Source organism: Prorops nasuta, unplaced genomic scaffold (assembly GCF_024137725.1).
Source record: "Prorops nasuta isolate Cenicafe-Biocafe unplaced genomic scaffold, Cenicafe_Pnas_1.2 PNAS00018, whole genome shotgun sequence".
Taxonomy (NCBI): Eukaryota; Metazoa; Arthropoda; class Insecta; order Hymenoptera; family Bethylidae; genus Prorops; species Prorops nasuta.
In genome coordinates this window covers 1,493,257-1,520,702 of record NW_027116815.1, presented here as the reverse complement: position 1 = coordinate 1,520,702, position 27,446 = coordinate 1,493,257, and the positions used below count along the sequence as shown (strand labels likewise).

General features: G+C 38.3%; 3 protein-coding genes across 14 annotated transcripts; 1 reads left to right on the top strand and 2 right to left on the bottom strand.

Moving 5' to 3' along the window:
• Positions 1-1,400: 1,400 nt before the first annotated feature.
• mRpL46 (mitochondrial ribosomal protein L46) lies at positions 1,401-2,713 on the top strand. Its single transcript, XM_066738384.1, has 4 exons — positions 1,401-1,563; positions 1,763-2,092; positions 2,165-2,301; positions 2,376-2,713. Exons 1-4 carry the CDS (start codon positions 1,557-1,559, stop codon positions 2,646-2,648), a joined length of 747 nt encoding a protein of 248 aa, XP_066594481.1. The 5' UTR covers positions 1,401-1,556; the 3' UTR covers positions 2,649-2,713.
• LOC136780188 (18S rRNA (guanine-N(7))-methyltransferase) lies at positions 2,712-4,342 on the bottom strand. The gene is made up of 5 exons (XM_066738383.1): positions 4,120-4,342; positions 4,004-4,041; positions 3,757-3,932; positions 3,259-3,688; positions 2,712-2,934 (listed from the first exon to the last, which is right to left on the bottom strand). The coding sequence occupies exons 1-5, from the start codon at positions 4,156-4,158 to the stop codon at positions 2,790-2,792; spliced, it is 828 nt and encodes a 275-aa protein (XP_066594480.1). The 5' UTR covers positions 4,159-4,342; the 3' UTR covers positions 2,712-2,789.
• A 319-nt stretch (positions 4,343-4,661) lies between these two features.
• Positions 4,662-27,445, bottom strand: cno (adherens junction formation factor afadin). 12 transcript variants are annotated; one of them, XM_066738373.1, is made up of 24 exons: positions 27,278-27,445; positions 26,997-27,222; positions 26,709-26,912; positions 20,860-20,971; positions 20,566-20,758; positions 20,213-20,497; positions 19,841-20,124; positions 19,653-19,752; positions 16,458-16,554; positions 16,090-16,384; positions 15,902-16,020; positions 15,426-15,698; positions 14,036-14,972; positions 13,714-13,962; positions 13,430-13,636; positions 13,287-13,360; positions 13,103-13,221; positions 10,750-12,945; positions 10,312-10,410; positions 9,984-10,122; positions 9,686-9,913; positions 7,553-9,617; positions 6,868-6,980; positions 4,662-6,806 (listed from the first exon to the last, which is right to left on the bottom strand). In XM_066738373.1, exons 4-24 carry the CDS (start codon positions 20,968-20,970, stop codon positions 6,581-6,583), a joined length of 8,409 nt encoding a protein of 2,802 aa, XP_066594470.1. In that variant the 5' UTR covers position 20,971; positions 26,709-26,912; positions 26,997-27,222; positions 27,278-27,445; the 3' UTR covers positions 4,662-6,580. The 12 variants fall into 12 exon arrangements, 11 of the variants coding, with proteins under 11 accessions (XP_066594470.1, XP_066594471.1, XP_066594467.1 ...); XM_066738374.1 differs by having other exon boundaries at positions 26,997-27,214; XM_066738370.1 differs by having other exon boundaries at positions 26,997-27,445.
• Position 27,446: the final 1 nt, after the last annotated feature.

Sequence of the window (27,446 nt, the reverse complement as noted above, 5' to 3'; positions counted from 1 at the left end):
TGTTCGAAAGACTAAGGGTGAGTTTCACCAACTCACTCCGGGGTTAAAGTGATATAGTTCGCGTTACATGAACTATACTGCTTTAACGAACGGTGGTTAAAGTGGTACAGTTCATGTAACGCAAACTATACTACATTAACCCAGGATTTAGTTGGTGAAACTCACCCTAAAACTTAAAGTGCAAACGTTACTTCCTATAGATAGATACTGTTGTATAAGTATAGATTCATTATCTATTAAATCTAATTTATATTATATAATTAATAGGGATATTGTTGTAGGATTTCATGAAACAGGGTACACAAAAAGCTTTCTACCTGCATGCAATGCTTCTCTTATTATGGTAAGGGGATTAACAAATAAATTTAGACAACCTCTTGCTTATTTTTTTTTGCATTCAAGTTTTGATGCAAGTGAGGTAAAAATTATTATTGTTGAATGTGTAAAACGACTTCAAAATATAAATCTGAAAGTTGTCGCACACATTTCAGACATGGGAACAGACTTTCAAAAAGCTGTTAGAGAACTCGATGTATTCTATGAAGGTTTAAAAAATTTACAATTTTATTTTAAATAATGTAAATTGTATTTTTAAGATATCACAAAATGAAAATATTTACAATTAATTTTTGTTATTATTTATAGGTGAAGCAGTCATTAAGAAACCGCCAACATATCCTAAACAACTCTAAATTCCAATTTCATTAAATTATTTCTAACATAAAATATAGCCAAACGAAAATTAAGGATCATGTCACACAAGTTCTTATAATTATATATAAAAATCATACTACATATTCGTAATATACGTTCTGCAAATTTATAATGGATCTCTTAGGAATGGTTCTTTTATTTGTTTTTAAAATATTTTGCTTTTATAATCATATTTCAGGTTCAATAAAGTACATGCTTCAATCATAATTATATAGTTTAGAGCATACCTCTTATGCATATATTATCCATCAGAATTTTTAAGATTTAGTTTAAACGTAACTATAAATTTAAATAATAAAAGATTAATATAATTCCACATAGGGCCGGTTTTTCCACCTATTGGTAAAATTTATCTGCTTGGTAAAATTTACAAACTGTAGTAAATTCTATTCAATTTCAAGCTTTACCAAACGGATAAATTTATCCAGACGTTTGCCAATAGGTGGAACAACCGGCCCATAGTGGTAGAGATTTGTACATTACATCGAATTTTAAAAAATGATTTATCAAAGTAGATAGTTCCTACGCATGCGCATATCTACTACCAAGAACATGGCGGACCACCTACGGTCCTAACCGTCCTAGTGACATCGGACACAAACTTGAAAGGCACCGCTAGCGAATGTCGCTAGTGTCGCTACTGGTTATTCTTATACTGTGGCTCTGCACTCGGCACTCGGCCTGGTCCAGCCCGTCCAGCCAGTCCAGTCACTTCAGTCTTGAATTGCAGTATTAAGAAAAATGCAGAAGACTTGTTGTTAATGAACAAAACTACGTATAAAAATAAACTTAATATATAACAACTGTAAGAACAAAAATTATTGGAATACACAACAAAATTCATGAATAGTAAGATTGCTCATTTTAAAGTTAATGGTAAATCAATATCAAAAGTGAAATTAATTGAAGAAAAGAAAGATCATTTTCATATTGTTACAATTATCGTCATAAAATTATTTATTCTTTAATTAATAGTAGCTAAATGCCATAACATTACTTTATAGAAGTCCCCTCTTCATGCAAATTATTAAAATTCAATGATTTTTAGGATTATTCATAAAAAATATTCGGCTGCTGTCTACAGTAGCTGAAAAGACCAGAAAATGGGACTTGTACAGTGGTATATGTATTGAAAGACAGCCTGTTATCACTGCACCTATGAAAGAAATCGAACTTCAATTTTCTAATTTATTGAAGCAAATTGAGTTTGAAAATAGCTTAAAGTCAGATCATGAACTGCGGTTGGAGAATGATAAAACCCAAGATCTTGAAAACCAAACTGATGATGCAGATATTGTTGTAAAAAAACTTGCTCAGGATTTTGAGGATGCTTGTAACGAAGAGTTGAAAAACTTTAAGTTTGCACCTAGAGATCCAGGTAAGAATTGAATATTGGTAATATTATTAAAAATGGCTAAAAAATAAGCTTTTATATGTTCATGTTTTATAGATGAAAAGTTAGTGAAAGATCCCTTAAAGAGAAAACTTGATAGGCACTTAATATTATTGACAGAGCAGACAATAGGTAGTGACACAATGTTATTACCTCCTCAAGGAATTAGAAATGAAGGAGAAACTTTGAGACAAGTAATTATCTATGAAGATAAATTTATTACTATCGTTCATATGTTAATAATTTCATTTTTAATTTAATTTATTAGACAGCAGAAAGAATTCTTAAAACCAAATGCGGAACAGATTTGAATGTTCAATTTTATGGAAATGCACCATTTGGAGTATATAAATATGCTTATCCAAAGAAAATTAGAGAAAGTGGCACATATGGAGCAAAAATATTTTATTATTTAGTGAAGTACAAAAATGGAAATGTATCTAAAAATATTAAACATCAATGGTGTGATAGGGAGGAATTGAAGAAGTCTTTGCCAGATAAACTGCATAAAAGCTTGTCACTATTTTTGATACCTGAATGAATGATTAGTCCATAAATAAAGTTGTTACAAAAAAAATAAAAGAAAAAAACAGCGAGAACAAAGGAGGCGAGTAGATTATATTTATTTTATTAACAAAAGATATATCTACTTTAACTAAAAATAAACAAGATAGAATTTGTCCTAAAATCGTCCACACCTTCTGCGTCCTGTGTATTTGGAATCATCGCGTACATTTTTACCTTGCTTTCGCCGTCTTTCTTTTTTTTCCGCAATCCATTCACGACTTTTTTTCAATGGCTTTCCCTTACTTTTTTTAATTTGCTCTCTAACAAAAATAAACATATTACATAATTTAATGTGAAACATAATTGAAAACTTCAGTGAAAAATAATGTTAATTCACATTTCCAAAGTTTTGAGTAAATTATCATTAAAATTTATCAAATAGAATACGCAGCACATTCGATATGCAATTTTTGATACCAAAAAAATTCCAAGAAATAATGAATATAGAAGTTTTCTTTTAATTGAGGATTAAATCTCTATAAGGGGTTCTCAAAACATAAATTTGATCATTTCTTCAAAATTGTGAATTAATACTTTCCACTGACATCCTAAAATCTATTTATATATTGTGAGAACCTACAAACCTCCTAGTTATATAGCTTATTCTGGAATTGTCTTCTTGAGTACCTAAAGCTTTTGGAAGAGCTGCAACTCCACCAGTCATAAGAACAAGGAAAAATTTTTTTGCTTTTGTACTGTTTGGAAAGTCTACTACAACTCCTCCATAAAATCCTGCTTTAGTAGCTTGAGCTGTTACTAATTCTATTTGTTCACTATTTTCAGGGTAAAATTGGAGCACTGCTCTGGCTGATCTTGATAAACAAGCAAATAATGTTGAAAAAAATTTGTACAATCTTTTAACAGGATTATGGGATGCCTTGTCAGCATTACAGAGCCACTGTAATGCAGAAATACTGACAGCACCATCAAAACTGCCTGCTCTAAATGACATTCCATGACCCATGTCTCCTAAAATCAAGTCCCCTTCTACTTCTCTTTTCAAAGCAACATCTATTAAAGTAAAATTATTAATATTAGTACAGTGTAGAGGAATAAATTAATAACAAATAAATACTTTCCAAGCATAGCTGGTGAAATATCCATTCCAATCCAAACATGACCCTGTTCCTCTAATACGCTGCCACTTAAACCAGAACCACAACCAAGATCTAGTAAAAGAGAAGATTTATCCTCTGGTAGAAGAAGAAGTTCTATAGCTCGCTCACACATTTGAACCTGAATGTCCATCATTCTGGAGCTATTAATAACAAATATTTTAAATTAACAAAATATCAAAATAATCAAATTCTTTTTAATAGTTTCACATACTTCTGCGTATACTTTTTGGCCTCTTCCATGTTGTAAAACTTTTTAATAGATAAAAAATATGTTAAATTCATATTCCAATAATAAGAAGAGAATAATTGTTATTTTGCAAGTCTTACCATTTCAGGTGGTGCCATATGCTCCGGGCGTCTCGACATTTTGCAAAATTTGTACAGCTATGAAACCTACGAAATAACTAAAACAAACGAGACCACATGGTTAAACCTAGTTAAACCAAACCCAAAAAGTATCAAACACATAGATGTGGGAAATTTCTTCTTTCTGTGTGTGTTGACTTTGGTAATGACCATTCGCCATGTTTATTACTAACGCCCTCTATCAAAGGAGGGAAAATTTGAATTCAATTTTCCACAATTTTGGGTATGCAAAAATTTCATTATTATTTTTTTCAATTGGCTTGTATTGGTATTGATAATATTGGTACATACATAGCCCCATTGTAAATTTGTAACGACTAATTAGTGCCTTTCAATTAAATACTATAGATGTCGCAGGACGTATATTCACCGGTTTGTATTCAGGCGGAAGAAAAAATCAGTTCTCTAAAAGAATTAAAATTACATTCAGCCTATTTGAAGCCGTTGAAAGTTACATTTATTACAGATTTAATTGTCCTCTAAAAGAATAAAAAAATACGATATTCCTTGTCACGTATTTTTGATAAATATTTTATTTCAATAATATATTGAGATGATACAATAATTAAAAAATATAGTGCACTTTCTAAAAAATACAAGTAATAACGTAGGTAAAATAGAAATATAGTCAAAGTTGATGTTCTTATAATGCCGCTCTTTATAATTTCGAGCTTATAATCAACTTTGGGGCAACAAGATAATTAATATGGTGTTACAAAATATAGCTTATATGCTGTTAAATACACTTAGCAAAAAGAGCAGATTATATTTATCCAGTTACGAAAAACTATTTGAACTATTTATGTTGAAGACTTCCCTGTACCTTATAGAATAAAAAGAAAATATTTCCAAAGATTATGGAAAATTTTCTTTAAATTGGTTTCAGGGGTTTATTATAGGTCTGCAACAATCATTCGTAAATAGAAAGGGAAAGAAACACTGTTTACATCCCAGACTCTAAGGCCCTACATAATACGGCTTATTTTGTTGATGCTCTAATTTTACAACTTATACATGATTAAAAGTGCAAAGGAGAAACCATAACTGCTCTTATTCATAACACTGCAATGAGCTGCTCAACATATCACTATTTACTTACAAGACAAAAACAAAAAGGCTATCAACAACACGTAGAGTTTTTACTCGTAAGGAAACCAGCATTGGAATGCATTATAATTCACTATACAACCTACTATATATGTACCTACAGTTCCTACACTTTCCTGTATTGATACAGTAATGTTGTTTAATAAAAACAAATTGGTACATATCAGCATTCATGAGTTTTGAATAGGTTTAATCTCTTTTCCTACGTATTCCTCTTTCGATTTTGGTGTTCAATCTTCTATAAGACTTGATTTATTAATTAAACTTCTCTTTAATCACTAATATTGCTATACTTTTCTCAGCATTTGAACAGTAAGCTCTTTGAAAAACATCTTTCAAACAAAGACCCCTCTGATCTTTACTACAAATATAAGCATAAGCTATAATACTAGATTTATGTAAAGAAATGTTAGCTGTTTGTTACTTCCTAACTAGCTGCTACCTATCGATTATCTCAAATAATTTGGTCATTCCATCAGTTTACATTCGATAGATCATATTTTAAAAACACTCGCGTATTTAGTTTCTCTCTCTTTCCCTATCAACCTTTGTCAACGATAGCTCATCTCTCTACAATCCACTAAAAATAAAAATAATTATTAACTCCTGTAGTTCCGTTTCGTAAAAATACAAAAAATAAAATCAATCCTATCATTAGACCACAAGTCTCTCTATTAACATGAATCTATCGCAGATGCTCTTAATACTCTATCTGGTAAGATATGTATACATAAATATAAACGAATTATTTCGTATGTATACTAGCAAAAAACTTTCCTTGCTTATTTAGGTACGCAACGATCAGCAAAGTACCTATCAATATAAAGTCAATTTAAACTATTTATCATCTTCTCGTACAAACACAAATATCAAATTAATCAACGCAAGTAATGGACGGCTCTGTCCAGCTTACTTCCTATGTACAACAGTCACTTAATATCTCTGTAAATACGTGTGTTTATCGAAATTTACTAATAATAATTAATGTAAATTTCGCAAAAATTATTAGTACATCGACTTGCCTAAAAAATATTATACACGACATATTAGAGTTACTTGGTCCAGACAAAATATGGAATATCAAATATATAATAGATAGTCAATGTGTACGAAACTTGTACAACGTTATGGCCTCTAGCGATATTGCTTAACGTTAGCTAACCGAAAACTGGCTTAAGATTATTTCTTTATACCGATATGGCAGAAGATAAGATCGGTTTGATACTGAGAATAAAGTGAATAATCGAAAAAGCTCAATTTGGCCGTTTTAAGGCCTTTCGATAATGGGACCATATAAGATATATTTTTAATTAACTTAACTCCTGTTGTTATTATTAGGGCTAAGAGGGCTGCCAATATTATCTATTTCTCGCTGCGCACGTGATATTTTAACCTTGTCCCTAGGCGTTCCGTTCTCACCAGTCTCCATAGCAAACATCTTCATTTTTTCTTTAAAACTCAATTTTTCCGGTACTGCGCCCATCTGTAAATGTTGTTGCTGCTGTTTTTGCTTCTCTGCTAAGCGTTTCTGTCGTGGGTCTCTGAACAAACACTCAGAATTAAAACATTATTTAAAACATATTTAATTTATTAATAGCTTACCTGTATACTTCTTGCGCTCCAATAACACCTGGTGTTGCAGTATTAAATAGGCCTCCTGGTCCTTCTGGTGTTTTTGGAGAAGCCAGCATATTCTCTGCGTCATTGATAAAGTTCTGGAAATAAATTAGTGAAATTACCAACACTACCTTACATTAATTACTATTGCATTATTCTGCAGTTAACACTTCAACGAACAAAACAAAATTTTAATCACACGATACAATAAAACAACAAGTAATCTGCAAGTAATACTGAGAATAAGAAAAATACATTGCCATTCACAAGAACACAACACAACAGTAAGGATGATAATTCACTTCGTCAAATGGAAAAGAAAATATGTACATGATGATGAAGAAATGCCTGGAAAGAATGATTTTGGTGAACCTAGAAAAGGATGCACAAAATGATTTCTAATTCTGAGCATCTAATGACTGTACAATTTATACAATTTCATTGATGTAGCTTCATGCAATTCCAAATCTGAAGATACCTCATTAAGAATTTCACTATTTCTCTGTTGGCTCATGTTTTCTTATATACCTTCTTTTTACTGGAAAAACTGCCAGGGATACGCATTATGACACAAATTTGTAAATCTTTAATAACTTAGAGAAAACATAATTTGTACTGTTCATTTTAAAAACGTGAAGCGTTTAAGAGTAACGAGTAGTTGGGAACTTACGTTGGGATCTTCTCTGATAGTGTCCATTGACGTTGATGAAGGGGTCAAGGAAGAATTTGTCGTGGGTCCGGTGCGTTGATTGGTCTCTATGTTGGCATTGGGGTCATGGAAGGATACTCTTTTTATGGTGGACGACTGCAAAGATCCTCCGACTGGTGTATTTGATACAGTAGAGCTATTCGATCTGAGGGCGCTTTGTTGTGACATTACAGCATAACTGGAACCGCGTTCCGGGGGTGGAGGTGCATCGTTATTGCCACTTTCAGGCGGCACACTAGGTCCATTAATAACCAAATTGTCCAATCTCAGCATGCCAGGATGCAATTGTTGCTGATTCCTGAAATTCTGTGGTACTGTCTGATGATATCCATGTTGAATCTGTTGTTGTTGCTGATGAGTGTGAATTTGTTGCTGCCGAATTTCATCGTCACGCTTCCTTTGATTTTCGTCGAATTCCATTTGCCTTCTATTCGCATCTTCTATTCTGCGCTGTCTTTCCTTCTCCTCGTTATTCTGACTGATTTTTAAAGCATTCCCAAACTGACCCATTGGCGATCCGTACGTAGGCGACATAGGCGCTTGACTATTATTATTATTATTATTATTTTGGCTTGGATTTTGACTTTGCTGTTGAAGAGCATGCAAATTGGAGGGCTCGTTGTTAGATGTATACGAATTAGCTTGCATAGAATTTCCTTGTTGCGCAGGATTATGGACTGACACATTGGGAAGTTGTATCTGATTAGCAGCAACTTGACCAGCAAGAGTGCCTTTCATCGTAGGATGATTCGTATTAATTTTTGACATTACGTGCTGGCTATTCATTTGATTGGTTCTACCCTGAGCAGCAGCCATTCGAAGAAGATCTTGCACTCGTTGGGTACTCTCGTTATCAAGGTCATTGCTTTCCTCGTCATCATCCTGCTGACTAGCTGCTTCCTCGGCTCTTCTCTGAAAATCTCTTTCCAATTGTAACGCTCTCAATTGTTCCTCTTGTTGAGCCGTTCGATTAGGCAATGCACTCAGTTCGGCAATTTGTTGATCACGCCATTGTCTAGCAGCTTCTCTTCTCCTAGCTTGTTCTTTTTCTCTTTCCTCACGCTGCCAAGGATTCGTAGCACTATAGTGATATTGACGAGGCTGCTGAGGAGCTCCACTTACAGCCGGATAATAGCCACCTCTTGGTGGATCTTGCATGCTGGCTGTATACTTTGTGTCCGTGGTAGGTTTGTACAACGGGTGAGTAGACGCATTGGGCGGTGGTGGTGGTGGACTTTCTCTGTATTCATCTTCCTGCAATATTGGTCTTGTGGCTGATAATACCTCGCTCGGTTCCATAGCATTTCCTCCTTCCATTCCTTGCATAGGATTTGCATTATTTTCCATGGCATATTGTCCATTTCTGAGATCCCCGTTTCCATCATTGTATTGTGAGCTATTTTGTAATGGTCCGTATTGCAAGCTCTGATTCTGATGAGGGTATATTCTTGGATCTTGTTGATTGTACTCGGTTGCTGCGCTGTGATCGCGATACTGCTCGTTTTTCCCTTTCTGGGATGCCATGCTGTACATTTGTCCAGCAACAGGCATGTGTTGCTTATTACCGTACTGAGAATACTGTGCATCCGAATAATTATAATTTGGTATCATCTGTTTACTAGTCAAGCTCGGGGCTAGGTTTGGTGTCGAGCCAAGGGGTCTGGATGCTCGCATTCCTGGGCCAACAATTTGATTCGACGATATAACGGGTCGCATATTGTGAGTGTTTGGCCTATATTGACCGAGCACTTGTGGCTGTATATTGCCGCGCAATTCTCTTCTTCGAACTTCTTCCTGCATCTCTTGAAGCTTTGCCTCCTGTCGTATTATATCACGAGAAGACTGTGATCGTGGTGGGGGCGGACCTTGTTGCTGCTGCATTTGATTATTCGAATAGCCCTGTTGCTGAGTTTGTGGAATATAGGCAGATATTGGTCTATCCCTATCTTGGTTCGACTCGTGCGTCAGCGGACGATTCAAAGAATTTTGCGATCCTCTTGAACTCCTCTGCGAGGGCAGTAGGCTTCTACGATAAATGATTTTATAGTTTCATTGTTTACAGGAATTTATTTAATAAAAGTCATTCGTATTTACCTATCGTCGGGTCTTTGAAGAGGGCTAGGTTGTTTTGCCATTGGATCTTGATTTCTGTAAACACTCACATTTTGATAGAATCTCTCTGCTTCGTTTATGTGCATATTGGTCTGCAGGTGACCATGGGATTGATTTGGATTAAGATTAGGAGATGATTGCTGCCGGCTGACTAAGCCGGATGGCGGTAGCGTTCCCATTCTTAATGGATCATGGAGATTATGGCTAGATCTGTTCAAAATGATTAAATCATAAATTTCCTTGATCGATATTGAAAGATTAATGAAAATAAGTTTTATACCTAGAGCGCAAAGATGTTGCACCATTTATAGCGGGCATTGGTGGTGGTTGAACAGGAGGTGTTACGCTATTGCTTGAGGATGCTCTGCTGTACCCTGGATTGAAAACTTCGTGGTGCTGTTTGCCTTCGGTCCCTACATCTATACAATAATATATATATTAATATAAAGTTTATCGAATATTGATAGAATTTTACTGTTTATCGTATCAATCACGTAACAAAGCGAATATGATGTTAGAGAAGAGCTATGTAAGCATATAAAGAATAGTTTAGATAAATCAGATAGAATAACAATAGTTGGTGCAACGTGGAAATGCATAATACTTACTGTGAAGAGCTGGTACAGATTTGCTGCTATGAATTTGCTGTGGTGCTGATTCGTGTCCAAACCGTGATGGTAAATCACGTTCGCTCATGCGACGGGGACCTATAGGAGCACAAGATGCACAAATATTTTGCTGTGACATGACAGAAGATGCTGATCGTGCAGCATGCATAAGCAGATTCACATAGAATTATAAGACATACGAGAACATCAAAATTCTTAAATAAATAATTACAATATACATGGGTACTATTCCTCTGTGAATGAATTATATAAAAATGATGGAGGAAATTGTGCGAGAACGAAGATAAACCTCGCCAAGGGATGAATAATTTTTGCAACCGTGCAAAAGCATAAAGAAACTTAACCAGGCGAAATGCAGATTAAACGGCCAACCAATAAGAACATCTATATGCAGAGATTTTTTAATTAAGAGCTTACGCAAATGAAGGTCACTCTCCAGCAAAGGACTCTCGCTAAATATCCTTTTTCCGTTTTCTTTTCGCATAAATAAAGTTTTTCGCTCTGAGATATCTGGATCGCTTTTCGTTAGTTTTACACAGATCGTAGGTTTCTTTCGTAGCTTTCTCATCTGTCGACTTTTATGGAACTGGTGAGTGCAGATTTGGTCTTTGCACGTATTATAAAAATATAGTTTGGCCCCGTCATTGGTATCGTCGTTTAAACTTTGTAATAAATTAGAGGCAGATCTTGCACAAGAACATTGACTTTCAGTCTCGCGTCGTTTTGCTATTTGAATCACTTTAGCACAGTGATGAATAGTAGGAAACGATGAAGAACGAGTCTTAATTTCCCTGGTACCATCCCAGATCATCTCCCAACTTCGGGATTTCCATGCTCCTTTACGTACATTAATTCTATTAGTATCACCAATATCTACGTCTTTATCATCGTTGTCGTTCGAAATTCTGTCGAATGATCCTTTAGGAACTCTACCGAATATTTTTATTACACTATTACCTTTATTGCGCAAAGTTTTAATTCGTATATCCAATATACTGGGTGTCTCAGAGATATTGAAGACGGAAGAATAAGCTTTTGAGGGAATTAACGATAACTTCTTAAAATTGGAGTAACTTTTAGAATTCATTGTTGCTGATTCAGAATTTAAATCTGTCAGAGATAAAAACTTTAACGAATCGATAAGCTTGGGTTTGCTTTCGTCCAAATTGGAAAGTTCCCGAATCTCCTCTATAATTTTATTTTGCTCCTCTTTCGTTAATTTTCCTGTCTTCTTTTCTATCAGAGACTGATCCTTGTACGAAGAAGCTTTTGATGCTTGATCATCTCGAATATCCAATAAAAGAATGCTACATGTTCTTTCTGGAGAAACGTCTATGCTGATATCTGTTTTACGTAAGTCTGTCTCGGACTTAAAATGTCTGGAAGATAGTTTCTTATATTCTATTAATTCAGGATATTCTTCAGAAGATGCCATATTTGGCTCAGAAATAAACTGTTTAGAATCTGCAAGTTTTGCTGTTTTGAACCGTATTAAACCACCACCATCCAATTTGGAAAAATGCTTGGCCAATGCTACAACTCTACCATATCCCAAACGGACTTCTTCCGGCGATTGCCAAGATTTCTCTTCGCTAAGAATGCAAGTTGGAATATATTTTGAACTCGACTGCTGCGTTACTAGTAGGTCATGTAATGAAGATTTTTGGTGAAGATTGTAAGCAACATTCTTATTATCGATATTGGTCAATTTCTCGCTTACACACAGGTCAGTATTAGACCAACAAATTTGCTCAGGTTCCTTCACCTTTGCCGGTGAACTATTTTTTGTCTCATTTTCTTCATTAAGAGTAGGAGATTCTTCCATATTAGTAATACACGATTCTTGTAAATTTTCATCGATATATGGTATAGATGGTTCTCCATCAAAAGAAATGGCTTTGGGTTTGACATCGTCATCTTCAAAACTAAGCTCATTGGTACCCGAGGGAAGCTTAGCATTATTCTTATAGAAGCATTTACCTCGATTCAAATTCGAAGCTGCACTCTTATACTTCTCATAGTTATACGATTGGCTGGAGGCCGGAAATAGATATGAGGGTTGCTCGTAGGTATAAGTAGTAGGCACGGTTAAAAATATTTGGTCGGTCGATTCTTCTATAATAGCTGGAGGAGAATTTAAATAATCCCTGGATCGAGACTGGTGCATTTCTCCGTTTAACGTTTCAAGCGGTATCCCGTTAAAGGGATAAGTTGAAGCGTAGTATGTTGGTGATTTGGTACTTGCCAAAGGTAAGTTCATATTTGGTCTTGACAAATCTAAATCTAAGTTCCTCTGAGGTGTTCTACCGTCCTGATAGGACAATTGATTAGACGAAAGAGAGCGGCTAGGGGACTGATGGTTGTAATGGTCAAAGTAAAATTGCATCTCGGTCGAACCTTGCATATGTGGATAACTCGCGTGATCTACATCCCAGTTCAAGGTCGCTGGCTCCTCGTGATATGAATGTGTTGCTGCTGCTGCTGATGTTCCCAATGATCTCTTCGTGGAGCCAGAAGCAAGAGCCAAATTACCCACTGAATGAGACGTTGATCCTCGATCGATCAACACTCTTGGAGGTTCTAATTGCTCCGATCTTGGACGTGATTTATTCGCTGCTCGAAATAATTAGTCAGTCAAGCGTTAGTAAAGCATTAGTGAAGCGATAGATTAGTCATATTAAAAGTGAAAGCGTTCGATTGATCCCAAAACCGCTTTTACCTTGATTATTCAGCGTATTGAATGTAATAAAAAATAATATTTATTCCTTACCTCTTGTCATAACTGGAGATGGTTGCGAAAGCAAAGTAGCCAAACCATGATATATTGCACCTTGCTTGGCAACTTCCAACGTAACGATTGGACCGGTACGTACAAGATACTCAGCTGCCCTGTAAATTCAATAATTTATAATATAATTTTTTAGCCCATTTAACGCGTATTGAGCAAAACTTACTTTTCTTGCGTAATTCCAACTAAACTTTGCCCATCTACTTTCAACAATTGGTCACCAGCAGTCAATCTACCATCCTACAAATAAGAAATGAACTACAATATTCTATCGATCAAGTAATATTAAATCAGTGATTCTAAACTTACGGCATCGGCAGCACCACCAGCCACTACACTTTTAATATATATTCCCAATCTATCTTGACCTGCTCCTTTAGCTGCTACTATGCTCAGGCCCATTCCGTTTGTAGATTTGTGTAACTTTATCACCTGTATTTCTGGCTGACCTTGATTCTGTCCAATATGAGAGGAATAACCTCCAGATCTGTTACTCATAGCGCTTGGACTCCGTACCTATATAGGAGGAGCGAAATTATTTTAAGACATTCATAAATTTAAAGTGAATATATATAGCTCTGTGATATTTTTACATTGCTGTGATGGTCTATCATGTATATGGTCCAATATCCACTACTAGTAGGCTGTGGTGCCATTCGGCAAAGGCCATCCTGTTGCAAGGGTGCTAAAAACTCGGCCAATCCTGGTGGAACGCCCCTTATCACTTCGCAACTGTATCCATCTTCGGGAAGTAATAGAGCCAACGCAAGAGTAGGCTCTTCCTCTAATCGTATTTCTCTTCCATCAGCGCGCACCAGTGTGTCAGCAACGCTTTCAGCCACCTGACAATAGAAATCAAATTACATAATCAGAACAAAGAACGGAGGACAAACGATTCAGTCGAATCTCACTTACTTTTACAACGTTCTCAATTAATTCAGCAGGCAGTCTAGGCTCATCGGCTGCTGGCTGATATTTCTGTAAGAGAGCTCTGACTTGCAGAGAGTTGAGTTTGAAACAAGTCGAGCTTAAAGTTGCCAGCTCCTCGGCATTGTACTTAGGCGCTTGCAAAAGATGAGTTGCTTGCATAATGGTTGCCAAATGGCATTGACTTGCAAGTTCGAGGCCTTGTCTCTCAGCCCAAGTTTCCAAAGCATTGAGCCTAGCCTTTAATCTTCGACCAAACCATCTTACGCACAAGTTTCCATTGGAAACTAGAGCGTTGAAGGCGGTAGCGTTTATCGCATGGAAAAGATGGCTGAATAGCTGTATAGTCAATGCAGCATTTACTCTGCACCGTCTTAACAAAGCCATTGTATTGGAAAAGATCTGCAGAACTCCGGCTTCTCTGGCTGGCTCATCTGCGTCAGCCATAAACTGGGACATGGCTGGTGCGAGGTCGAGCGAGACACAGCGTACTAACGAGGCAAATGCAGTATGAACAGAATCAGCCAATATATCTTGAGCCCTCGTAGAGAAGGCACCTACGTGACGATCATTCTTCAGCATGTGTAGAAGCTCAGAGCCGTTTGCCAGCCACAAAGCTAATGATGAAGAGTCCATATATCGTTCCTGTATCACTCTTTGTATCATTGTGGCAACATTCGCTAACATCACTGTCAACCTGTGGGCTCTTTCGGTTGGCTGAAGCTCTGGTCTGTAATGAGTACTGGCTCGATATCTGGCAGCCAGGTAAAGTGTGTACGTCGGGGCTAATTTAAATTGCGGCGCCGATGGCTCCACGTCAGTGATCACTGCGTGTAAAAATGCCTCTTCCGTCTCCTCCAGGAACTCCAGTACTGCTGGTAAAATTGGATCTGCTCCTCGTGGCTGACGATCCGTTTGAGAAAGTCTGATCAAGGTGCAGCAACAATGAACAAACACAAAATTTCATTACTATCTTATAACAATGTTATTATTACAGATTTGCATTGTCTTTTTCATGATTTCAGCGAAAGGTCATTTTACGAGACACGCGAGAACGTACGATGTTCCAGAGTTTTGCAAATCGATACGATGACCTCACTCTCTACTCAAATGTATATGTGTATATATATATTTATCCATCTATTCGCGGCTATGGACGCTAAAACCTTTCCTCGATGTCCTTTTCATCGCGAGGTCTATCAAATTAAAAATCTAATCTGATATTACAGTCAGCCGGATGATACGATAATAATAAAAGCTTGAAAATTCATAATTTCTGACTGACGCGTCTAAAAGCTACCTTTGATGAAAGATATGATTGATGATGGAAAAATAAAAGGAAGTAGAAGCTCTACGTCTGGATATAGGTGTATTTTACCTGTTCCCATCTCTACTGCTCGTTAAACTCGCGGTCTCCACGTTGCCATCAAGATCGAAAGTCGTTTCATAATTGTGCGTGGATGCCTCTGGTGCGTGACTGTCGTGTGCGAGAGTCGAGGAATTACAGACAGTGGCGCGTGATTTTGAAGGACTCGATGGATTGGACGACGACTGACCTTGACCCGGGCTACCACCGTTCGTTATTCCCATTTGGGAGCTTGATCTGTACTTTTCCGAGCTTGCATCTTGATTGGTCGTCTCTGGTGAATGTCTAAGGTATACCATACAAAAAAGCACATGCAGGAGACCAAGCAAAAATAAATAAAAAAATTGGGGAAACGAGTACGAATGACGATGATAATGATAATATTGAACCAATTAAATTTTGTTCAATTTTCGCAATGGAATTTGCTTTTCTTTGTCTCTCTCCCTCTCTCGTGAGTCCGTTAGTACTGGAGATCTGGCTGCTCTTACCGATCATACGCATAATCCAGTTGTCTATTGGAATCCTGTCGTTGCCTCATACGTTCCTCGGGTGCTGGATCGATAAACCTGAACGTGTGCATTCTTCCAAATTTAATAATGGCACCGCTCTGAAAGGGATCGATATTAATGTAATAGAACATTAACGAATTTGAAAAAAATAAAAAGACGATACATACCTGTAGTATCGTTGTTTGATGTATCCTCTGATTGTTAACGTAGGTATGGGCGTCTCTGGAGCAGGGTGTCAAAGTAACAATGTTCTCTGTGAATGCTATGACGCAGTGCCTTGGCATTACCGTTGGTCCACTGAGGGTCAGGGTTTGAGCTTGCACAGCTTGTGGTCCCACAGGTCTCTCGGATCCAACCTCAGTAACGTTGGGTTGAAGCCTGTATCGTACCCCTGCACCGCTTGGAACCTCTGTACCATCTGGATTTAATTCCAGCAGAAATGGCAATCTCTCATCCTCGTACCTATAAAAAAATCACCAAAAATCATTACCAAATTCACGAACCCCTCACATTTCCTTCATGATCTCACACATACCTATGATCAAGTTCATTCCATTTTCCTGTTGGTTTCTTTTTCCGTTTCCTCGGCACGTAATCCGCCGGTCGTCTCCTCACGTGAAACATGATGGAACCTGACAAAAAATTAACTGTTTATGAACTTTTTCTGTGCTCATAAGAGAGGACAAGCACCAAAGACGCATAGAGTATAATGAAATATGTTCTCGGGTGCGAGAAGACGAATGAACCGTGGAACGATCGAACGAAACTGACGAATATCTATTTTCGTAAAGACGCAGTACGCTGTAAATATTTTTCTCTGTGAATTTATGGCTTGGCGCAGCTAATGGCGCGAAGCGGGGTCACTAACTGCTTTGTTTAACCTCTGAAGAATTTTTCTTTCGAGCTTCAAAGCGACCTATCGGCAAAGGCTACGCGAAGTTAATATGCAGTACCTAAAGAGATTGTTATTTTTAGAAAATAGAGCTTGCATGACTTTTGAATCGAGGCCGACGTGCAGCAGCAACACGGCGAAGCTTGTTGTGACGTATTATCGATTTTCCTCGAGTCAACCACATGTGTATATCTAACATCTAAATTCTAAATCACAGGGCGAGCAAAAAATAAATAAACAAACGTGTGTGAGTATCCTATGTGAATCGTCCCTCCCCGTGCTTTTCTATGGAAGATAAAACGCATGGGAAGCGATCTCTCATTAGCATATAATTCCATCTATGCAAGGCCTTGCGTGAAGTACAGCGCGCCGAGCCAAGACAATTGCCATGTGCATTGACCCGGGAACATTGAACGTGAAACAGAGAAAAGTAAGAGGGCTCTTACGTCTTATTCCCCAGTCCATCATTTTGAAAGGTCGATTAAGTATTCTTTTCTCAGTCCAACAAGTGGTCCCTCGAAGCACTCTTTCTCGAGTGCGGACGGCTAAACGTTTTTCAAAACGCTCCTTCACAAACTCCCCCTCTTCAATGAGGACTACCGAATAAAAATTTTTGGTCCACTCTTTTACGAGTTAAAACTATTTTGAGTAAATCAACTGGTAGTCAACAAGGTCACGGTTTATCGACTATACATTTTATCCTGATTCGAGGCACTTTCTTCCCCTTCCGTAGAAGGGACCTTTCTACCATATTTTTCTCTTGCTCAGCAACGAAAAGTAAGAGACAGAAACAACGCAAAATTACACAACTTTTTTCCATAGGATATCATCCTTATGTTTTCAGTCTTGAAGTGCAGTTCTTTTCCATGCTTTCAGATTCGGTGCAAAGCAGCACGGACAGATACGATTCTGCTTGGAGCTGGGAAACGTTGCTTTTGTTACCAAGTCGTAGCAAGGATACTCTTAATGAGAATGAGAAAGGGACCGAGGCCTTGTATACGCAGGAGGAAGAAGTAACAGGACGTCCGTCCGTCCATCCCCGCCACTAGACTTTTTCCTTTCCCCCTTTCCAGCAATCTCCACTAGCTAATTTGCACGAAACTTCTTCCCATCCATACTTTACTCGTGCAATTCGTCCAGTCGATCCTTCTACGTAAGATAATTGGCACTACGTCACAATTTCACAAGAATTCCTCTTCGTGAAATCACGCATGCGTTTTCTATTCCAAATTTAACGGTTCCACTTCGTGGTTAAAACAGCTCGAAGAGACTCTCTCGTCTCTCAACGATATTTTTACAAACGATGTTGTCGCAGTGGGCTCGTAGGCAATGCACTCGAACGAGCGAACCTCACGTCAGCTAGTTTATGTACTTTTGGTCCCTCTCTATCAACGCATGCGTCTTCCTCGTGCTGACCTTCGTCGTGTCTCTTCATTTAACAGCTGGGTCGAACGATGCTAGCGCTCCATCGTCAAATCTCTCATGGTTTCGTCTATCGACCACAGTCGTGTCTGTATACATGGGAGTGCTTGACAATACCAGTTCGTTAACGAACGTCTTAACTATTCGATTACGAAGCACTATATTACAATCTGGAATATACGACAAATATACAAAAATATATACAAAAAAGATTCATTATTTTTTAATAGAAAAAATTAGATTCACGAAATAGGATTTTTAACCATCTTAGCACAGGTTCGATTAGTCCTTTGATAGAATTATGCAATAATTATGTGAACGTCGACGAATCAATATCACTAGCTTCTTGCTTCTTTACGTTGATCAAACAGTCGAACGGTAATTTCATATTTGTAGAAGGTCGATTCACGAGAACCAAGAGAACACTTATTGAACCACCATTCGATTAGTCTATATTTTGGTAAATCAATTTTTCTCCAGTAAAACAGGGTGTATGACAGGAGAGTCCTTGGTAAATATAGTATTTTCAGTCGTTTTTACAGTGAAAAAACTGAGCTTAAATAACAGAAGATTGATGGTGTGAAGAGAAATTTGGATTTTCAGTTTTGAAGAATATTTTAGAATAGTTCACTCGCGTGTAATAATAGAGTTGGGTAGAGGAAAAGGAAGAAGTTGGAGGGGACAAAGGCGGAACAGGAATGTTAAGCGTGAGTGTCCCGTGAGAATATCCATCCGTGCGGGTCGGAGTGCAAACGAGGACTAAGCGAGTGAGGAAACAAATGACGGTGCCAGGTAACGTTTCAGGCCCAAGTTAACTTGGCCAACGTGCGAACGTAATCGGACCAACCACTCGGCAGGATGCGCAACGATGGAAAACAGACAAGACGCACGCGCACACTCACTCCTCCCCCTCACGAAAGAGAATAAAGGAAGGAAGAATCAAGTGGTAGAGTCAATCAACGTGGTAATGCTCTCGTAAATAAACCGCCAGGATTTTTCCACGCTTTCATTACGTCACTTTGCATCTATTTTTAAGGTCGAAAGCTCCTCCTTTCCAAAGCACGCATTGTGTGCTTCCTCTGGAACTTGTCGACCCTTATGTTTCATTCGTCAAGTGGTAGTTTGAGTAAAGTTCTCTTGGACTCAGAGACGAATTTCTAATTTCTTTCTAAAAAAAAGAAAAAAAAGAAAAAAAGAAAAAAAAGTAAAAGGGCGTTAAGATAAAGCAAAGAACGAGCTTGAGTAAAGTCTGCGAGCTGCTTGTTGGCTTTTTACGTGAACTTATTGTGAGAATTGATGGGAATTCTTTTCACTGCTTTTGATGGAGAGATGAAGAGATTTCATGAAAAAAAGATCTATGCGTCATGGGCTTAAAGGTGCTGGAGCATAAATAGTGATAAGCCGAGGTAAACTTACCCCTGGTGGAGGGGTGGTTCATGAGAATTGCCAGAGGACATTCGTCATCGTCTAAAATGTATTCCTGATGAGCGCTGTTATTAATGTTTTCGGTATTTACCTATAACAGGATATGGATGAATAATATGCTCAAGGGTGACGAGTGAGTTTTTCAAAGGTTCAATTGCATCGCTCTCTAAGCTGTTTACCTGAACCAGACAGTACTGCTGCGGGTCAACCTTGTCCAGGCCATATTTCGACAGCATTTCTCGTACTACTTGGGCGGCTGAATCTCTAACGCTTAAAAGCAGCGTTTTGTAAGGCACGTCTTTGCACAAGGCCTCTCCGTATATTTTTAAAGTACCGCCAGTGTCCGGGCCACCATCCTTACTGCGAAATTGCTGAAGTTTCCTCTCCAACTGTTGCTGACGACGCCTCCTCATTACAGCTTCAGGATTGGATATACTTCTCGTGAAACTGGTCTCTGGCAATTCTGCAATATCGAAATTCATGACTATTTTTGCACAGAAGAGCAGTAAATCGTTAACAAACAACAAGAGGACTAGAACGGTCTATCAAACCAGTGTATAATTTTTCAGCAACTCCATTTTGATCAGTCGGTGCTGCATTCTCATCCTGCTCGTTATTCTTGCATCGACTAAGCTTCTCCTGCTTTTTCATCTGCTTCTTTTCTCGTTTGCTGAGTTTTCGTCGAAAGCTGGTGCCTTCGGTCGTGGAAAATCCAACGCCTTGCGCGTTGGTCTTGTCGTCTATCCTTTTCAGGAGGAATCGTCCCTCTCTGTCGTCTATGTGCCAATTGAGCTGCACCAGCAACGGTTTTTCCTCCAGGCCGAGCTTTCGCTCTTCTGAAAAGGAATAGAATCAGCGTTTGTTTTCGAAATCTGTGGCACTAAAAGAGGGGGAAATTATTTACCTCCATTCTCGTGTATCTCGTAAAGCGCGTACTCGGGCACCGAGAGCATTCTCATATCTGGACGGAATTTCTCGATAAGTGTCTCTATGACTGCTTGACTGGTGGCGTCCGATGCTACCCTTATGCATTTCGTGGCCACTTTTTGTCCGCTGTCTTGGAAATAAAATCTCATCACTCCGTGAAACTCCAGATCCTGCGGGAAGGGATAAAGAATATTAATGAATGGTTGGAACACGTACACTGGGAGGATACTGCTAACTACCGGACGATTTTCCTGCTGCTTTCTCTATTTACCTCGTTAGGCTCCGAGAGTTCGAAGAGATCCAACCGATTGGCATTCCATTGCTGGATTACTCCTCGAAGTGCCTCCCGTTCGGCCTTTTTATTCGCTGCCTCGGCAGCCATCCTGCAAAATGAAAAATAATCTTTATCAATGTGTTTTTTTTATATCCCTTCTTCCAATTTTGTACATTATTATATTATACAAACAGGTAAATTTTGGTTTATTTTATGAGGACATTGGGCTGTTTATTTGAACAAAAATAGTCTAATGACTTTGTTAATCAAATTATTCTATTTTATACATATTCTAGAATCTAATCAGGAATATTTTGACAAATACTACGAGAATTTTGGATTTGTTATTTGAGGAAAAACAGTTTTTTCAAATAACTATTTCCAACTTTCCATATAATTTTATATAATTAGTCAATTTAAGGTAAATTTTGAAAGGATATTGAAACTGTTCTTTGAACAAAAGCAGCCTCTATTAATGACTACATTTTTATAATTCTTATATTTGAAAAATGGTAAATTTTATAATACAACTAATCAATTCCAGGTAAATTTTGAAAGGATGTTTAAAACTGTTCTTTGAACAAAAGCAGTCTCTATTAATGACTATATTTTTATAATTCTTATTTGAAAAATGACAGATTTTATAATAAAATCAATCAATTCCAGGTAAATTTTGAAAAGAATGTTGAAACTGTTCTTTGAACAAAAGCAGCCTCTATTAATGACTATATTGTTATAATTTTTATATTTGAAAAATGGCAGAGCAGTATGCAAAGGAAAATGATTTTCCGTAATAATATGACTGTGTATTGGCTCATAAAATAAGTTGAAACTAAAGGAACATTATACTTGGATGAATCACTAGTTACAGTCACTTACTAACAGAAAATATTTGATTTTGTGATTCCAGATAAGGCTACCACGAATTATCCTACCTACCATGATAATACTAATTCTCCGAAAACCAAACCACAAAAATCTCAAAGTTTAAGACTTTTTAAATAAGAGTATTATGAAATTCAATTGAAATTCTTTTATTAGTTAAAACTTTAAATAAAATAATTCAACCTTAACATTTTTTTTAGAAAATATACATACTTTTTTTTTAAATCAATGCAAGCATTTAATTTTAATGCTATAAAAATATTTAATGTTTCTTGAACAAAAGCAACCTTCCGTATAACGTTGTCCATTTCTTCATTTAATTTTAAATATTAATTTTTATTCCAACCACACAGGAAATATAATTCAAGTTCTGCAGAGATATTGAATTTGTTCCTCGAGCAAACACAACTTCTCCAATTAGCTTTTTCCATCTCTTTCTCCAAGGTTACATTTTACTCTAAAAAAGCTGTCTAAGACATCTTGCATTTGTTCCACAAAAACTGCCCTTAATAATTTTAACAATCCGTTATCCACTCGTGTCCAAAGAAAGAAGTACATTTGCAACACTCGTTACGAATCTGGATAGGCGGGAAAAGCGTATAAGGGATCGATCTATATACATATAACTTTATGTGACGTTTTCACTTTTCACTTGAAATTAACCAATCACAGGATTGAGATAGATTCAAAAAACGTATGGGATTGGTTCATCTCTCTTCCTTTAATTGGTCACCGTACTTCAGCGACTTACCACGATTGGCTAATCTTACGCGAATATTTTCAAACTAAGTTCCTCGATCGAACACCAGAGTGGGGTTATCTGTCACTTCCTACTTCCGGTAATCGTTAAACGTAGTAATGGAAAAATTCTTTAAATGTAACGATAAATATAATCAATTTCGTTCTTAACGATAGCGGCAGTTGTCGGTAAGAAGTTATCAAATTACCCTACATATGCGGAAGAGTCAATTGGTATTCGACCCGTTTTCATACGTGCTTGTCTATACGGAGATTCGTACAAGATCTTCGCACAAAACGAAACAGAGCGAATCCCTAGAACGATATGCGCCTAGTCACTAGAGATTGGTGGTTGCTCCCACCTCCACCATTCGTTCATTCACTCGTCCAACCTACGATAAGGAATCCAAGTTTAGAGTCGTACTCACTCCTCGGGCACGGTCATCGCTCTCTGGTTTGGGGGAAAAACTCGGTAAATTCGCCTAAAAGCCGGTGAAGGAAGCCAAGCGGAAAGTTTCTTGCTCGCTTGGCACCGCGTAGACAGTATAGTAGCACACTTTCACACAGTCGTGAATCTCGGGCGAAAAATTGTGGGGCAAATCGAAATCGTGGCAGGGATTTTCCCGTGAAAAAGGATCTCAGAGGTTAGGAATTTCGGTCCATCTAGGATATCCGATGGAATTGCGTTGGCGGGGAGAGGTCATTTTTCAATGGAAGAGGGTGGGGGAGGGGGAAGAGAATAGGAGTGGGGATACTATAGGGGAATACAATCTTGGGAGACAAGATTCGCGTAGAGTACTACGTTTCTGACGACGCACGAAATGACTCGGAATGATTCAAACGGAGCATCGGGGGCTTGTGTGTGTTGAAGAGAAGAAGAAATGGTAAGAAGTGAGGGTAAAAGGATAAGAGTGGGGATGAGGAGGACGCATACCGATGCATACTGGCTGCCCTTGCAACGATCGAGTAAGAGGGGGGTAGGGGACGCAGGTAAGCAGGTAGAGAAGAGCCAAAAGGGGAGGGAGGAGGGGGGGGAGGGGAAGAAAGCAAAGAGTCAAGCAGCGAATGGACGAACGACAGTCGGTGCAGCTACAAAACTAACTAACTGTGAAAGAACTGGATGGAACAATGCTGAACGGTCGCTAATTAATTTCCCCCACCACCAGAACTCTTCAAAGACTTTAGTTACTTATAAAAGAATTCTCTCGCGTTACATCGAGCGTAAGAAAAACGAGAGAGGAATAAGAGGCATGCACCGTTTTCCTGATGGTTTTATACAGGTTGTTCCAGACCGCGAGCAACGAGAACGATTTTTATCTACGTGGCAGTAGAGTCGAATGCTGAAGAGAAGCAAATAAACATGAGAACGATCGTGTGTACGGGGGGAAACGGATTGGTTTGTTATTGTATGTAATATATTTATATAAACGTATAGATATATGGAGAAAATGGGGTGTAAAAACGAAGCGAGTAGACCAGACCCAACCCAACTGATCGTGGTCGAGGCGAGGCAAACCCAACCCAACTTGATCGAAGCGAACGTAGCGCCGCTGACCAGCAAACCTACCGACAAACTCGATCCGGTCGAATCGGCTTTCTCTCCCCGCGCCCTCTACGTACGTCACTACTACTATACATACTACTATAAAAACGTTAGGAGTGTACACGCGAATACGCTAGAGAAGCGAGTACGGGACCCGAAAGTAGGAATGCTGGAGGTGGTGGGGGATTCGGTGATGCGTGCCATTGGCAGTGGAAGTGGGGAGAAGGGGAAGAGAGCCCCTGTGCCCCCACCCCCTCTCGATCGTGCAATAACCGCGCCATAACACGCAGCGCCATCCAGATTCTTTGCTTTGACGTTCGTCTTTCGCGTCTTAAACGGTTCGCTTGAAATTCCATTTTCCACGCGTGTGCATTATCCTCCCTTTCACAAATTCCCTTCTTTATCCTTCCACGGAGCTGCGATTCTCGCTTCTCGAGAACGGGGACGTCGCTGAATAACAACGACCGAGCGGAATGTCCTTGCTACGTCCCAGACACATACCAGCTACATGTGTAATGGCAATCATTGTAACGCAGCTCGCGTTCGACTTGTCGCTTGCTTTTCTACACAGCTCAACATGTATAGCTTTACCAATACTAATCATTTCATCCAAATGGCAATCGACATCGGCCGATAAACGATTCGTAAAAGTCTGATACAATAACCGTTACGCCCTGCTCCTCCATTACTACATGCATTTTCCACGCTATTGGCGCGTGTGATCACGGAGAGAGCTTCCAATTCTACACGGAGACCTTTCCAAGTGTGCGCGAGTGAGACAAGCATTAGTATTACCGCTACTACGCTTCATGCCACATGCAAGCATTTCCGCTGGAACAGGGACAAACGCATTAGCGACATCAACTCCTATCCAGCTACCTTTCTACTTTTTCAACTATTCGTCCATGCAATTTTTCATTTCAATTTTTATATACATACGACAAGCCTAAATCTCGTGCTTACCTTTTAGCGCTTTTTCTTCTACGATTTCTCTCTTTGTGCAACATTTTCAGAATACGTATTCTCCTTTTTGGCTTTTACAGAGTTTATTTATAAAACTTTATATACACAACATTACTATACCCTCTATACTAAGCTGCTTTTACAATTGCTTTCTTTGTGCGAGATTTGTTTCTCGAATTGTTCGCGAAATTCTCGTTATTCAACAATAATCGGCTTGTTTACTATTTCAGAGTTCGTGGAACGAACAGTAATGGCTGGCAGCTTCTGGCAAAGCAGAGACAGTTTTGCTTTACCTGGTAGACGGCACTCTCATTCTAATTAACGTAAGGCTTCGTTGGTAACTCCATTAACGTTGTACAACTTGATACCTTATCGTGCCTGTGCCAGTTGCGCCACAGCGTTGTTCAACATAAGCACCTCTTACGAACACAAACTGGCACGGAACAAATTTTAGCCAATTCTAACCAGTAATTTTAGTCGGGATCGTTAGCAAGCTCAATACGCCGATGATTATTATCTTACCAATCAGCATTTTCCTTCTCTTTCTTCATCTTACACTGTATACTGTACCGCATTCGTCTATAAATATTTTCTACTTTCCATTATGTAAAGGAAAACACGAGAAAGCTACCATTACTATTACTACCGCAATTACCATTACTGTTGCATTTGGCCCGTGGCGAACGACTAATATTAAAGAGTGAAAATTCACCCTACCGGAAACCCCAATTCCGGAATCACGAGGGACGTTACAATCTCCTTTATTCCGTTCTGCATCGATTTTCACCACCCCCCCCCCCCCTCCTCCCTTCAGTTTCTTTTTATTCTGGTAATATATAAAATTTAACAAAAACAATAGGTAACGTCATTGACGAACATAAATGAAGTGGACAACTTTACTGTTTATTAGTGCTAAACGATCGTTTCCTGTCCATGTTGCACAGTACTACTACTATTATTATTATTATTATTATTACATGAACGTGCCATAGACGCTAAACAGTTGCATTATGAAAGGGTAAAACGTTGCGGATCGCTAGGAAGCTTCAATTCTTCCGCATTGTCTCCCACACGACTATGAAAGGACACATTAAGCGACTGAACAATTAGCTAAACTTCTTTTAGATCCTCCTTCTGCTATCTCTCGTTTTAATCCAACTCAATAACTGCGTAGATAACAATTTTTATAACCTCGCCCATTCTTCGTTCGCTCAAAGCAATTGTCAACGCGAAGATTGCGTTATTACGACAATGATAATCCATTGGTAACGATCATCATGTAGATACGAAAAAGGAGGGGATGTGTTAAAGATATGGTACAAAAACAGAACTAAACTTTTAAAGCTACACGTAATAGTGGCCCTTTATTTGATCGATACCCTTGCTGGGGCTTTTTCGATATATAAGCCTTACCATGGATGCGGAATAACACACTCAACCCCCACGATTGAAGGAATTAAGCGTAGAATCGGCTTAGCTTTGAAACAATAAATAAAGCAAAGGAAGAAATTCGTGGGTGGCTACGGGACAATATCAATCAACAGGTCTACAAAGACCTCATTACTCGCCTCTTGAAGATGAAAAGAGATGGTAGATACATCGTACGCTTGTGAGAGCAAGAGAGAGAAAGAGACAGAGAGGCCAGAAGAGTGGGGGTCAAATAGGGAGAGGGTAGGGAGAAGCTGGCAGAAAGAAAATGAAGAATATGTTATTATACCTAGCAGGTTTTTCTTCTCTCTTGTTCCAATCCAGGAAATATTTATCGAGTCGACGAGTCTCCTTTCACGGGAGAATCATGAATTCCTCTGATGGAATTGTTTAATGATGAATAGCACATCCGTTGACACTGTCTTCGCCACCATTATAGAAGTACCACTGCTACCTGTATATCCTCCGACATGATTCTTTTGAAGCGAATTCACTGCACATATTGTTTAACGAACACCAAAAATGATTTATAACCGATAATACAATATACTCATCGAATAAAACTTATTTCGCTCACGAGGAATTTTCAGCTTTCATTGAACCGGTGATTTCAACGGCCAGGACGGACAAGTGGTTGACTTGGCTGCTTACTTTAAAAACAATTCTGTATAGCTAAAAAGTATACCAGTGTGGATGGACTGGCGTTTACTCTGACGGACAGCAACCATTGGCTGGAGTAAGGCACAAGCTTTCCTTTCCTTTCCTTCTCTTTCCTCTTTCCACGCAGATACTACACTACACACCTAACGTGAGCCGAATGTAAGCAATGCTTCTCCTCGCGCCTTAAAAAAGCCTCACCTCACACAGAAATCACCATTCTTTTGCTCTGGCCAGTTTAATTATTGTAAAGTTTCACACTCGTGGTGCCCCACTTTTTGAGAAAGGTTTTTTTTGCAGTGTACACTTTTCACTTTTCTCCACAAAAGTTCGTTGGTCAGCAGCAGCAGCAGCGTACCGTTCCTGGCTG